The following is a 15,633-nucleotide window of genomic DNA, read 5'->3' as shown; positions in this document are numbered from 1 at the left end:
ATTTTTATGTTAGGAAACTTTGTAAGATCTGATTCAGAGTAATTTACTTTGAAGAAGAATACATTTTGCAGTCAGGGCAGAGTGTAGGAAATAAAACTGTCCGAACACTCACAGAGTCTGGACACATTATTTATTTCTCCACTTATCATAGACTGGGGTAATAATGGTGTAAGTTACATATAAATTGGGACGCTGTTATAATTCAGATCACTACTAGTACACGTGTTTGTGAACATACATATTTGGATGGTGAAGCAAGGCTTTGTCTTTGCAACTTGATTGTGCACTGCAGATCATATAGGGAGGTCATTCTTGCAGAGAAATCCTTGCAGTTGTATTTCACTACTGAAGCACCAGACATTGCATTCATCCAAAAGACAAAATCATCAATGCAGGCACTAAAGCCCATTTCATTTTTTGGGGGGGTGGGGTTACTTTTTTCTTTACTATAAACATGGAAAGCACACCATGATGAAATTTCTTCACTGACAGCATTCGTCTTTGGCCATTTGCACAGTTAAAAAGACCACCAAACATAGATCAAGTCTAATCAAATTAGATCAATACTGATCTTGTTCATAGTGTGTAAATGCAGAAATTTAAGTGGACAGCCTTTAGATTTATGCCAGCAAATGGAATGACACCTGATTTTTAAATACAAACATCAGGCTGCTGCAATTCTGAAAATACCAGAGCAATGACCTTACTTCTCTAATTGACATCTGAAAATTAAGAAATATATCTTTAGGCTAAATAGGGCTAACCAGCCTTTCAAATTCTTAGAACTACTTAACTGCCTCACAAGTTCATTGAAGTTGTTGATCTCTTGCAAAAAAGTGAGGCTACAAATTGCAATATAAATGGTAACCGTGTCCAATACCATTATCCTAAGGTAAGACATTTACATAAGCAGGGAGAGAGATGAACTGTGCCTTCATAATTTAAAAGTTCCAGTAAATCATAAAACTAAAAAGCAGAAGGAAAGCTGTAGGAGCTAAGGAGAACCTGGTTAACAATAATACAGTAAGTAAGCCTAACTGTAGGAGCTTTTGTAACCAAGTTTGTAAAGTCTGGGGCCAATGGGTATTAGTATTTTGAATTCTGCGAGTGCTGGTTTAAACAGTTCCAAACCCCTATCCCATATGTTTCTTCAAATATTTCAACCCAACTCCTCTGTGTTTGGCTTGAGGGTGAAAAGTACAGATTACTTGATGCCCATAGCAAGTGCGGCTGCAACAGGGAAATGTCAGCCCCTACAGTGCAATTCATAACTTGATGTGAGTAAATTCACTTACTGGCAATTTAGAAGAAAACATGCTGGTGCTGTGCCAGTTGGAGCCAGATGGTGACTGAAATTATTAAAATCATGTGTGTTGCAAACCTCTGAAAAATTGCACTGTTACAAGGTATCCTAAACATAGATGGGATCCTAATCCAAACCAATTGGTGTATAGAGAGTATTTGCAAACACTGTACAGTATGATTTTCTACCATTTAATTGTAATCTTTCCTATCTCTGTTTTCTAGGTTCAACTAATCCATTATAACCATGAGCTGTACACAAATGTCACAGAAGCTGCCAAGAGTCCTAATGGGTTGGTGGTAGTTTCCATATTTATGAAAGTAAGTATTCAGTGCTATCAATACCTGATATATAGACAAGAGACTTCTTTTCCCATGAGCTGCAAATCTAGGAATTAGACTCCTCATTATACTGTAGCAATCTAGAGGCTCTGATCTGGAATCCAGAGACAGTGTTATCCTAGGAACTGAACACACAATCTCTACCCCAAAGTATTTACAATGTAATGTAAGAAAAATGAAAAGGGATGGCGGGGCAGGAAATCCTTATATCACAAACATCACTCGTAACACTTTAATGGCTATGACAAAAGTTACTGATTTTGCAGATTTGGTATTTCTTCATGAAATGTTATTCACTCAGTTAAAAGTAAATCTGTCCTAGTAGGTGGAGACCCTGGAAAAGAGGGCATGTTTGCTCTTTGGACACATGCTAATGTTTCAAAGTCAGCAAATTAAGGTTTACCCACAGTGTTACTTAAAACATCTTAAACTATCAAAACTGAAACAACATTAAAAGTATAACTCTTTATATCTTCCATTTCACAGAGCTAGAAAGACATGTGAATATTTTGTCATATTTTAGTCTCCATCCTGTTGCATTCAAGATGCATAGTTACCATCTATAAATTACAGGGATCTAGCATTGAACTCAAGACTTAACAGTTTACTCAAACCTCCCTAATTACACTGGAGACACCTTTTCTCTCACTTTCTGTGAAGAATGCACTTCTTCCAGAAGTGTTGTTACTTTCTGCCATGATGTATCTCTGTTTCATCAGTCTAAAAAAGCATGTGTTTCTGAGTAAGTGCTTCATGCTGAAATAAACAGCTTTCATCATCAGAACTTACGTATTGGGTATCTATTAATTCCCTCTAGTACTCTCTAATCCCATTTCATAAGGTAAAGTTCCTGACAAAGCATTAACCTCAGAATTAAAATATGCATTTCACAGAGCATAGTGAATAATTAGATGAGAATATTGCCCTTTCATATAAGTATAACGTTTAAGAAAGATATTTAGGTTACCTTTTTTCATCGAAAATGACCCAGTGGTCTGACTTGAATAATCAACAATGATATTGTTTTTAAAGTACATACACCCTACATCCCCCCAAAAACCACAACACAACAGCAATGCTTCTAAGCCCTCTGTCATTTTTCCTCTAAATCCTCTTCAGGTATGCTCATATTAATGTAGGCTGAACATTTTATGTGTATGTATACATACTTGGGAGACCATATGGGTGAAATTTAGGCATTTCATACCTGTATGTAAAACAAAGGGAAGGCAGATTTTATTTGCAATCTAAATAGTCTGCTGCAAGGAAAATATATTTCTCAATAAATAGAAAAATAATAGAATACTATATGAAAATCCTGCCTAGTTACATTAACCACCTGCAAACAAAATAAAAGCTGTTAGAGGAAAAGAAACTGGTTTTGCATTTGTATTCAGACATTAATTTCTATTAATCTTGTTCTCTCATCCCCGTTTTTTTAGATTTCTTTTTAGATACCAACTTTCTAACAAGTTTTGTTAGAAAAATATCCAAGTAACTATTTCCTCTTCCCACAACAGTGAAAAAAAGACAGAAACTATTTGGAGGGGTGGCAGGAGGGAGGAAATGAGTGTGTGTGTGCATGTGTGTGTACACACAAAACAGCTACATTTCCAGAAAGGAAGTGTCTGTGAAAAGATTTTTGACATTGCGTATTTTCTCTTCTGTAGGTATCTGAATCATCAAATCCGTTTCTAAATCGTATGCTTAACAGAGACACCATAACGAGAATAACGTATAAAAGTAAGTTTCTTTTTTTGTTTACTATGTCTACAGCTGCATGCTTTTAGTATCAAATAACATATTTAGTGATCCACTGAAACAAGAGGCACTTCATTATGGGCAAAAATTACCAAGTTTGCATTGCCAGCAACTCCATATGATAAACTTGGGAACGTGAAAAATCTAGAAAGGTCATCAGTTTATCAAATGAATTTTGAACTTCAAAGGCTATTTTATGTTTGAACAAGTAATAAATTAATGAAATTATACTTAACACATACATATACTGTATTCACACAGACTACTTGGGAGAAACTGCCTACTGCTAGCAATAAAAGTAACATGCGGAGCAGCCTGGATTATATCAAATCAAGTTATGTCAAGATGCTGCATCATTAACTGTGGATTTAGTATTCATTAATGCTTTCTCTTTGTACAGAAAAGTTATGGCATTTCTATTCAACTATTGTTGCAATTAATGGCTATATAAAGAGGTCATTAAAATAGCATGTACATTTGCTGTATTCACATTTGGAAAGCCTTTAACTGATAATGCTCAATAATTCCATGTTAGTATATTGAACTTGTGGAAAACTGGAGCTTAAATGTCAGTGAAAATTAGGCTAGTTTAGAGAAAGTAATGAAAAATACATATATCTCAATGGAACGAATTAAAGCTCTTCTCCTGAAAACCTTATTCCCTTTGTCAAATATTCACTTGAATTCTAAGCAGCCATTAAGTTAATAAAATAAGTTAAACTATACCAGAATTTAACTTTCAGAAAGTACACAGCAGACTGGAAAAAATGAAGAAAGTATTGTAAAACTCAGCCTTTGTTTATTATTCTGTAAACAATGACTTAACATTTTTCATAACTTCATTGATTTTGCTTTTGTTTATGAAAGCTGGGAGAGAGCTGTTCATGATAACGGGAATGAGAATGGTTGTCGGGACTCCAGGATTTGGTTTACAATTCTACTAGGGTTCGCCTCAGTTTACCTCTCTGTAAATTAAATATATTGTACTATATACTCCACAGCAACATACTGTTACTTGAAAAACTTCGCATCTTAAACTCCAGAGATCTTATATGTCCATTTAACTTCAACGAAAGTCACTGAACTTCAGGTTTATGATGGAAAGGTTTGGAAAGATTTCTATACGCATCCCTGAAGTACACAGTCTGATTTCTTCCCATGGACTCCATCTTTTCCCCCTCCCTTCAGTGTCAGGATTGTAAAAAGAAAAAGCGTAGATTTGAGACCAACATAAAGTGAATTTTACACTGAACAGAATTTTACCCACCAATTCCTGAACAAGAGAGCACTAGAAAGATTTTGTGTCTTGCCATACAACATAGAATTTGAATAACAGAGCAAATCCAACCCCATTCTGAAGTAGATAGTTCCTTGTCCTCTCCTATAACACACACCCTTCTTCCCACTGATGTTTCTCTAATTTTACCTTACAGTTAACAAATCTTGGTACATCTTTGGTCCAAAGAAGAGGCCTCTATTACGATAAACCTCTGTTCTCCATGATACCTATAGAAAGGAAGGTGACAGAGGGTTCCCCCTCAAAACATTTTTTCCAGATTGTTTTATCACTGTGAAATGTTGTCTTCTCTGCATGGAAGAAGTGGGAGATTATCCCAGTTTTTAAACTGCCTGTCTTGATTCTTAGCAAAAACACAGCAATATTGTTCTGTAAGAGCTTTCTGCCTACCAGTGCTACTGCAGCAGCCTAGAGACGGGAAGTTATCATTGTGGCTGTATGTGCTTTTTCAGGCTCTTTTACTCATATTTACTCATATTTATATTCATGGCTTCTGTCTGGGGACTGGCCAGAAGATCTCTGACTGAACCACTAAGGAAGCTGCTTTTCCCCGCATACAGACACACAGACCTGCCAGGTCTCACACCCTGAATAAGAGAAGATGACTCCTGCCTCATTTTTCCCATCACAGCAACTGTATCTCATGCATTTACATGAGTGTCACAGCCTTTTTTGTACCCCTTGGCTACAATGGCTGGCCAGCAGAGCAAAGACTGGACAATTCGTGGTGGCTTGGAGCAGAGGAGAGGCCATGATTAGGGATATACAGCTCTGCAGGGTGGGAAGGCACCGGCAGCATCTTTCTCTTGTTGCATGAGTGAGCGTGCAACCATCGCCCACACCAGCAGGCAAGCATACCTTCCCAATACAAAATATTCCATATGTACACTGTGCTTACATAGAGGTACTCCTCCTCTCTGGAGTTGACAGCATCCTCCAACCTTTCATTGGTTGTTTTGCCTCTTTAGAAGAAAAATGCAATTCCAATCACACATAATTTGGGTTTACTAAATGAAATTTCACATGAAGATGAGCACATAACATAGGCTGCAAAATCAATTATTAACGGAACTGTTTTAAACTACTGTTATCACTAGCAAGTTTATCTGTTAAAATTAAATCCTTGGGAGATACAGTGCACATAATATTCTGCAGGGCACTGGGCTACTTACTGTAGTAACAAGTATTGACTAGGAATTCTTCAGTGTAAATTGGGAACGTGAAAGTGTTATTGAAAGTAATTTTGCAGTTGTCTTGCGTGATGGATTATAGCATCATTGCTGAAAACTAATTTTACCTCTTACATTGCGAGGATTTCTGTTCTGCCTTTAGCAGCTGGAGCTTTTTAGCTTGTGCTTTAGGGGTCCACTCCTGAAGTCAATATTCGGCAGTCTGCTGACAAAATGACCAGTCCCAGTGTGCTCAATAGGAGCGTGGAGCGAATGACAAGTGGAGTGCAGGTTCAGACAGTTCAAAACATAACTAAAGCAGTTTTTTAAAAGAACAGCAACAAAATTAAGAGCTATCTCTGCTGCTGCATGACATTTCCATGGGCAAAATGCATTAAAGGGGGAATTTCTACTCTTAGATATTAATGGCTACAGTGAAGTAAAGTGGACCCCAAGGAATTTTAAATGCTTATTTTATTCTGTTATCACAGCCCAAAGAATCTGCTGTGAACTAGTTGAAACAAGTATTCTTTCAAACAGGCGTTAGTCAGAAGTGAATATCTCTAAATAGCTATGTGAATATCTCTAAAGAAAAACTCCTTTAATATTCTTCTTTAAGTATGACATTTGAGGGGATAAGCTAGCTTTCTTTCAAAACAGTTATGCTACATTAGCTTTCATTCAGTGCTTGCTTAACATTGGAAAGAATCTAACACTTTAGATTCCCAAAATTCCACATGAAAATTCGGGCTTGTCATTCTCCACCAAAATACTAGCACATGTTCATCTAGGCAGAAGCACTGTAAAATTCTGAATTTCCTCAAATTCAATCTTTAGCTATTTTATAGATAGTGTACGAGTAAATAATGTATTTTAATTTTAAGTGATTATCCTGAAAAAAAGCTTAAGATTCAGATCACTGGAAATAAGAGACTATTAATCTCTCAAGGTTCATGTTTCAGTGCATTCTCTGAAGGACTGAGCTCTTGCAGCTCCTGTCACAAGCAGCAGAAGCTCAGCAGTCTCAAACCAGGCCCCAAGGGACTGACCTCAGGTATTCAAAATGAGTCTCTGTCAGCCTGGGTCTAAGTGACTTGTGAAGGCTGGTAAATGGAGAAACTCTGTTTCAGGCTTAAAAAGCTAAGGACCTCTACTTTCCTTACCCTGGAAATCTAATCTAGTTAGAGCTGTACTTTCCCTCTTTGGATTATCATGATGTGAACTTCAAACTCAAATGAACCTTCCTTCATTCGGTAAATAATATATTCCCTATAGATACTATTGTTTTAAAGAGAACATATGTAGAATTTGCTGCAAAATCAGACCCCACACGCCTATTACAAAACTAGGGATAAAAGAAGAGAATTTCCAACATTTGCTAAGAAAATTGTCAGAGTCAAGGCCTTTATGTAAATGAATATGAAATTTAATAAAAATCTAATTTGTATAGAAGAGTTCAGAAATCACCCTAAGGCACAAGCAGATCAAGATAAACAGAATGTGGGCTGTAGATAGGAATGATGGTGAGAATCTAGTAAAGGCTGAATGGGTTTATTAAAGGAAGTTTATTACTGGCAAGAGATCACACATGGCGATTTTGACTATTTTGAACTACCTACTTGCAATAAATATAATAAGAGACAAGACACTAAAGAGTTGCAGTCTAGTATTAGTGCAAACCCACAAGTTCTGTTTCAGTTCCAGAATAGGAAACATTTATCAAAATGTGAGAAAGGGAAACAGCAGAGCATGGGGAAAATGTTGACAACCAGTATTTCTGTCGTCTTCTCAGGCCATTCTCACGGAGTCATCTGACTTCCCAGGGGAATACAACCCATATACAGACATGACTAAATACTGCTTTTACTTAGCCAAACTCTTTTATTTCATTATTTCATTCACCTCTATCTTCCCATTCTCCCGAAGTGATATTTCCCTTCAGTTTCCCATTAATCACAGCTGATGGATTTTGACACCTAACATAATTCGCTGTCTCTCCTAAATGTATTCTAAGTGAAGGCAGAGGCAATGAACCAGGTTTGGAGCCACTCCACTGCTGGGTGCTGGTGGGGGAGATGGCCACACATTTTGTAGGTCCTCAGTATGCAAATAAGGTAATCTAGCAGTTGATCAGTAAGGCTAAGGAGACCATCTCTGCTGGTTTTGAGAGCACTGACATATATCAGGCTTGCCTGAATGAGCAGCGGGACCGTGCCCCACACTGCTCCCATACTGTTAACATGCCATATTCCACGCCCGGAGTGTTATTGTGTTCCGAGAATAACTCAACACTGTAAATCCACAGACAAAAGCTGCAAGGCCATATAAAAATAACGAATTACATTCTCTATTAAAGCAGTGTGAGGCAACTCCAAAAACCCCACGATTACGTGCACTAATGCCAGCAGTAAATCTGTTTCTGTACCTTCCGTTTGATAAGTAGCACTACTGTTAATAATGTGTGCACTGTTCTGAATACAAGTTAGTCAACTAGAATGTGGCACACACAAAACATTTTTTATACATAACATATATATTTTTTTAATACATATAATCAATATCCTTCATCTGTATAAATCTTTAGTTAGCTTTCCATCTCGTAGCAAACATTTCAGGGCAAATTCTACCTTTAATGATTTTAAATCATTTTAGCCCAGCCAAAGTCAATATTGACGTGACAAAGCAGATTTGGTCCTTAGAGTTTGAAACTATCTATTCTGACTGACTCCATGCCTGTTGGAGCTAACACACCACTCTCCATGGTTCATAAATAATGAACAGGCTGTTCACGTGGGAAAGGGAAGAAATGTGCAACGACTCATTGAAAACAGGCACTGGCTTGAAAAAATGCATTCATTCTCCTCTCATGTAATTCTAGCAAAATTACTGCTGCACTGCAAACAATGTTTTTAATGAATAGGACACAGGTGTATTCAGTCATCTCTAGCTGTTAAAATTTAACAGCATCTTGACTTCAATACTGTAGCAATGATTTTACACTTTTGTCTGGAAACTTTTGGGCTTCAAAAGACTCTGCATCCCAGGCCATAGGACAGTGAAGGCTGACCATGTTAAAAAAGGTGACAGTCAGCCACTACAAGACGCTAATGGTACTTTCCCCTCTACTTGAAGATCCAGCTGTACAGTATGGCAATACCAAAGTGCAAGAACATGGCAGAAGGCTGTATTTCTGACAAACTTATAACCTGGGCCTGTCCTTTCATTTTATAAAATAACAAACACATTTAAAATATGAAATACCTGTAAGGCACTGGTCAATCTGGTGTAAATATTACACTCTCACCTTGACACTTTTAACTGATGCTGTAGCCACTAATATTGCTACCCCAGAAGCCTGTAGCATATTGTCTGCACTATGTCAAAATAAAAAAAAGGTCACATTTGCTTTGCCTGTGTTCTTTTATTTTCTGTTACCCAAAACAGTAGCCTGCAGAGCCTCTTTTTTATCCATTAGATAGTATGAGACAAGTGTTTTGCTCATCTAAGCTTTGTCCTTCAGCTATAATATGTTAAATTCAAGTTAAATTACTCTTCTCTTTTTTTAGTTCTTATACACTTCCTTGATCGTTCATATTTCTTTCCTTGGTTCCATTTACAATCTTTTCCCAATGGCTAAGGAACATTTTATCTTTAAATTTTAAACCCACAAAACGAAAAACAACAACAACAACCACCCACCAAACCCAAAACTGTTTAAACTTACAGTGAATGGTACATGAAAAACAGAGATCCCAACAGAAATGCCTGAATTATTGACATTGACTTAAAAGATGCACTTTCAACATTTCTCTTTCATCTGAGCACTGTCTTCTTTGTACTATCTTCCTTACCTTCCATTAAAATCAATGCTAGTTCCTATTGTGTATTGAAAGAGGAAACACACCTAAACATGCAGCTTGCTTTGCCCACATTTTAGTACTCACTCTGCAAATGAACCGCATTGAACACACTACATGCAAGGGAAAGCATACAAAGAGATTTCACAATGTTACAGCTCATAACCAGCCCAGCTTTCTCCAAGATAGGTGATAGCAGTAGCATATCAGAAGTGAGTATATCCCTGAGTATTCCCCCTATTAGGGAACTCCTGCAGCCTAAGAACTGGCAGGAAAATCTGAGCTCCGGTTTTGACAGCACTGCCAAAAATATTGTAGGGCCAGCATTACACAAGGGAAATAAAGCATAGTATAGAAAATGTGATGAATTTTAAAAAAAGACATAACCATATCTCATTATATTTTGGTACATGTCCAGAGAGTGAATTCTGCTGCAGAGCGATACCTCATTAATTCCCAGAGAGACTTACAATAAAAACAGGGACCCTAGAAAACTGCTCTCCAGCATACTTTTCCACCACAGTTTTAGCATTCTGAGTGAGCTTGCACTGCATCCACCCCACTGTGCACATGAAAGGCCAACAGGCTTCGTTGAGCAGCTTTATTATCATGCATTAACCTTAACTTTCTCCTGTGGTAAAAGGGCAATTAAGTTTTAACACTCTTGGCCTTCCCGAGGCTTTGTTGAGCAAAAATTGTTAATCACTCCAAAATATGGTAAGTCGACGTTCTCTGAAGACTGCTGCATCTAAATCAATAAGTGCAACTTCAAGAAGCTCTTAACTCCAGTTCTTAAACGAGATTCAGAGTTTCACTGTGAATGCTTGTGCTAAACACAGAAGGTGTGCATGGGTATCTAAGAGTAGAACTCAACCTAAGCATAATTAGTGAATTCGTGTTACTTGTTCTTGTCCAAACTGCCAGAGCATTCAGAAATATACATTCATTACACTTCATATTTCTGTAAAACCAATGATGATGTTCTCGAATAAGGTTTGTATGTAAAAAAGGGTGGGATATTTTTTTGTGAAGCTGTTGTTTTATCTCAATTGTTTTCCTCCTTTATTTTCCAGATGATGCATACTTACTACAGGGGCTTAATATTGAGGAACTTTATCCAGAGACCTCTAGTTTCATTACATATGATGGGTCAATGACAATTCCACCCTGCTATGAAACAGCAAGCTGGATAATAATGAACAAACCTGTCTACATAACAAGGATGCAGGTAAAAATAATTAAAAATTACTTGATCTAGTATAGGTACAAAAGAATATTTTAAACATATATATTTGTAGCTTTACATACAAAATCAGATTCAACCTTTTGCTGTAGGGATCTCTGCCTGCAATTTATAGTTTGCAAAAGCATTGAAGACTATTTTGCCAAAATAAAAATATTAACTATTTAGAGCTCCTTAAGTACCTATACCACCGATACGTACTTTGAGGTGGGCCCTACTGGATCCATGGACTGAGGCCAACTGTATGAGATTCAACAAGGCTCAGTGCCGGGTCCTGCACTTGGGTCACAACAACCCCGTACAATGCTACAGGCTTGGGGAAGAGTGGCTGGAAATCTGCCCAGCAGAAAAGGACCTGGGGGGTGTTGGTTGACAGCCAGCAGACTATGAGCCAGCAGTGTGGCCAGGTAACCAAAAAGGCTAGTAACATCCTGGCTTATATCAGAAATAGTGTGGCCAGCAAGACTAGGGCAGTGATCAGTACTAGTGCTCAGCACTGGTGAGGCCACACCTTGAATACTGTGTTGTTTTGGGCCCCTCATTACAAGAAGGACACTGAGGTGCTGGAGCATGTCTAAAAGGCAAACAAAGCTGGTGAAGGGTCTACAGCATGCATCTTCTGAGGAGCAGCTAAGGGAACTGGGGTGGTTTAGCCTGGAGAAAAAGAGGCTCTGGGGAGATCTTATTGCTCTCTGCAACTACCTGAAAGGAGGTTGTAGTGAGGTGGGCGTAGGTCTCTTCTCCCAAGTAACAAGTGATAGGATGAGAGAAACTAGCCCCAAGTCGCACCAGGGGAGGTTTAGATTGGATATTAGGAAAAATTTCTTCACAGAAAGAGTTGTCAAGCATTCGAACAGGCTGCCCAGGGAAGTGCTCGAGTCACCATCCCTGTAGGTATTTAAAAGATGTGTAGATGTGGTGCTTAGGGACATGGTTTAGTGGTGGACTTAGCAGTGCTAGGTTAACAGTTGGACTTCATGATCTTAAAAGTATTTTCCAACCTAAACAATTCTATGATTCTACTTTCAGTGGGGGCTCGAACCAAATGGTTTCCAGTGGTCTTTTCCAAACTAAATTATAACACTATGAATAGAAATATGGTGATTCTAGAACAAATATAGCGGTGTTGTACAAAAATAATTTATATACTTAACCTCAGTTAAGTATAACATAGGCCAGTCTTAGGTCAGAAAGAAACAGACAAATTGTCAGTGACACATGTGGCCATTTAAACACACATCAATAGCACATTAATGTGACACAGATCCAATATATGGGTCCTCCTTGAAAAAAATCAGTTAGTGCTTTCTGGTATAGAATAAGATGACAGGACAGACAATACAAATATCTTCAGAAAAATCAGATTGAAAAATGGAAGCCCCTATTAGAAAGAAGCAGGATAAATTACATAAAAGAAAATGCAATTCATTTCATAGTCAAAATTATGCTGTTGACTAAACACATCAGTGAAAAAGCCATAAAGACTACATTTCTGTATGACTCGCTTACAATCCAAGGCCTAACATGAGAAAACAGCAAATTTAACACCAATTACATTCTTCTCCAGAGCTTCCATCAGTGAGTTGCCTACAGAGCTGTGAGCTGAACTAAAAACTGTTCTCTTGCGTACTAGAATCCCAAAGGAATACTTGAACCACCATCTGCCTGTCCCAAGCATGCAGCAGAGCAATCTGGCCTGAGAAATTAAATGAGGAATGATAAAACAACCCTAAATATTACTTTGGGATTTAAAAATCATATTAATATTGTAAATAAGATGACTTTAAAAAGACTGAGAGATGTTTTATCTTTGTGATATTCCTTCTGTCCAATTTTTCCTAGATACAGAGAAAACACTTTGTTTCTTTTCTAAATGGGTCATTTGTGAGAAGGACACAGCTGAGTGCGGGCAGACATGCTGTTCATTCTGAACTTTTCAAGCAGGACACCTGAACATTTTCCTACAAGCAACATTTTTAGTCACAACATTAATGTACAAAAAAAGGATTAGAATATTTTTGGAGACTATGCTAGTACCTACAGGTTATAATCTCATGATACTTACTCCTTGTCATGCTTTACTGGTTAGTTACATCCTCCACTATTAGTGCTGCAAATTGATTTCATGGAATACTTACTAATTACATTGTGTGCTCAGACTCAAAAAATAATGCACAAGTTTTCCCTGGAAGCTATTAAAGATTTTAAGTATGTAAAACTCAGCTACTGGATTTCCCCATTTAAGCATTAGATGCCACAACCAAACCTCTTAAATCGTACACACTGATGTGGAAAATATTTTCTTTTTATATTTTTAAACCAAAATATTTTGAGAGTTTCTGATTTACAAATTGCAGCTTTTTTTTTTTCCCCCCTCCAGTTTTCCATACAAAATTTGAAAGGTTTTGGTTGACTTGAACCAATTAACATGCTTTTTGCACAGTTGCATAGTCATCATAAGAACCATTGCTGTCTGCTTGTAGTTTGCATCCAACGGCTGCTGGGCACACTGGAAGTCCTGGATGAGTCAGTAATTCCCTGTCTGCTCTGTAAAGCCATCTCAAAAGAAGGCCAGAGTCTACCAGAACACTATAGACACAGCACACAGTATCAAGACAGACCTGTCAATGGAGAAAGGATTTCACTTTTTAACATCATCAATTTCTTTAATTCAGCAGCGTGAATCTCTCAGTTATCCTGCCCATTCTAACTGGCCATATCTTGTTCTTGAGTACCATCATCCAAAACTGTGTCTTCTCAACTGGAAGCTTCGCTCACAGCTACAAACCTTAGGAAATTAGCTCTCATTATTCAACAAGTTCATTTTCTCTGTACCAGCTGCTGCCATCCAGTACTGTGGATTACATTTGTTTCCCGATCAGCAAAGGACATCTCATACCATTTTCATTTACTCCACCAAAACTAGCTACTTTCGTTTAAAATGGTGCTCCGAAACAGAGGACCACAGAAGGAACGGTTTTACCTCAAGTTAGTTTTTCAACCCATCTCTGGCTAAAAATCACTGAAATTCTGTTTAACTTTCATTTATTAAGTAGTCTATTTAATAGTGTTGTATGTTGTTTACTTACATGAAAGACCAGTACTAAAAATCCTTGTTTTGTATTTTGTGTAGATGCATTCTTTACGACTGCTAAGCCAGAATCAGCCATCACAGATATTTCTGAGCATGAGCGACAATTTCAGACCAGTCCAGCCTCTCAACAATCGATGTATCCGAACTAATATCAACTTTAGTTTACAGGGAAAAGATTGTCCAAACAATAGAGCACAGAAACTACAGTATAGAGGTACGTTCTACCTCCAAAATAATCCTTTCTATGCTTACACTGAACTCTTTTCTTTGAGAAACCCAAGTGCATAACAAAGCGTACAAATAAAAACAGATGAAACTCCAGATCTGGGGGACTAATAGTATGAGTCAAACATTACATATTTGAAATGGATGAGGAAACTTGCCCAGAAACATGCAGAAAAAGCATGACAAAAAACAGTTTGGGACATCTAATTTTTTTTTTTTTAAAGTGGATAGGACAGGCCATCAGTTTTCTAGCCTCATTTTAAAGTCTTCTTACCTTAAAAAGTACATTCTGCTCTGTTTTACCCACCTTGGAAAGAAAAAGGGGGATGAGCTAGTCTTGATGACAGCAGATCTCAAACAAAAGAATGGAGGTGCACCACCATAACAAACACCCAAACTGGAAAGTGTTGTATTATGCAATGGATATTAAACAAATGAACCAACCCAGTCACCAGCTGGTAGAGTCTTACATTGCCAGAGCTGGTGGCTCACAACTGAGCTGTAACGTGTCTTATGCATCTTTTAGCCTATGCACACACAGTTGTATTACGTGCAATAATGGTGTAAAAGTGCCTTCTTACCAATAATACTATGGTTATGAAGCAATATTACTGAAGGGTGGAAAAGAAAACACATTTTCAGCAACAAGGCTGATGATTGAGTTGCAATACTTCAAAGAAGGTCATTCAGACTTAATTCTTTTCCAAAAAGGAGGAAACTGAACCTCCTGGCTTTTTCAAGACATTTTAAGTGCCTTATACAGTGTTAAATCCAGCCAGTTTCATATTTGAAGTTTATTAAAGCATAATTGTTTTTGTTTTGTTTCTCTTTCCTTTCAGTAAATGAATGGCTCCTCAAGTAAGTAAGACAGAGCAGGCAGAACCCATAACCTCAGTGGAATGCTACTACTGTGAATTGACATAATCTAGAATGCACCCAGCCTCACTCTCTTTGGGTTCGTGACAGCATGTGCAAACGTGCTGTTGGAAAAGAGCTGCCATGTTGGAAACGCAACTAAAAAATCATTCATATGATCAGTGGTAATTAAAAAAAAAAGTAAAAAGACAGTATTACAGTAAATGTCATTACAATTTTGATACGGTTTTCCTGAACTAATTTAGCTTCACAAAGAAAGACTTTTCAGCCTTTGTACATACGAAATTCTTCCTCTTTTCCCTCCCTCCCTCAAATTAAAAAAAAAAAAAAAAAAAAGAAAAAAGAAAAAAAGAAAAAAGGCGGCTCGGTACAGCATCAAAGTGGATTTGTGTTCTGTGTGCCAAGTAATCCTTGGAAAGCTCTCATTATTTCACTATCATTAATGGATACTGACAAGACAGAACAAG

The 15,633-nt window shown here is 37.5% G+C and overlaps 1 protein-coding gene across 1 annotated transcript in view; it reads left to right on the top strand.

Annotated features, from left to right (window-relative positions):
* The window catches only part of CA10 (carbonic anhydrase X), a gene marked incomplete at its 5' end in the record, with an annotated part of 121,129 nt that extends 105,709 nt beyond the window's left edge, over positions 1-15,420 (top strand). The window contains 5 exons of the mRNA XM_010288533.1: positions 1,528-1,623; positions 3,315-3,387; positions 10,802-10,956; positions 14,105-14,279; positions 15,130-15,420. Of these exons, the coding sequence (XP_010286835.1) occupies positions 1,528-1,623; positions 3,315-3,387; positions 10,802-10,956; positions 14,105-14,279; positions 15,130-15,152 (522 nt within the window). The remainder of the gene's footprint in view (positions 1-1,527; positions 1,624-3,314; positions 3,388-10,801; positions 10,957-14,104; positions 14,280-15,129) is intronic.
* Between the last annotated feature and the right edge of the window lie 213 nt (positions 15,421-15,633).

The sequence above is a fragment of the Phaethon lepturus genome, unplaced genomic scaffold, assembly GCF_000687285.1.
Source record: "Phaethon lepturus isolate BGI_N335 unplaced genomic scaffold, ASM68728v1 scaffold7566, whole genome shotgun sequence".
NCBI classification, from domain to species: domain Eukaryota; kingdom Metazoa; phylum Chordata; class Aves; order Phaethontiformes; family Phaethontidae; genus Phaethon; species Phaethon lepturus.
Note: the sequence above shows the minus strand (reverse complement) of the source record. Positions and strands in the feature narration are given on the sequence as shown.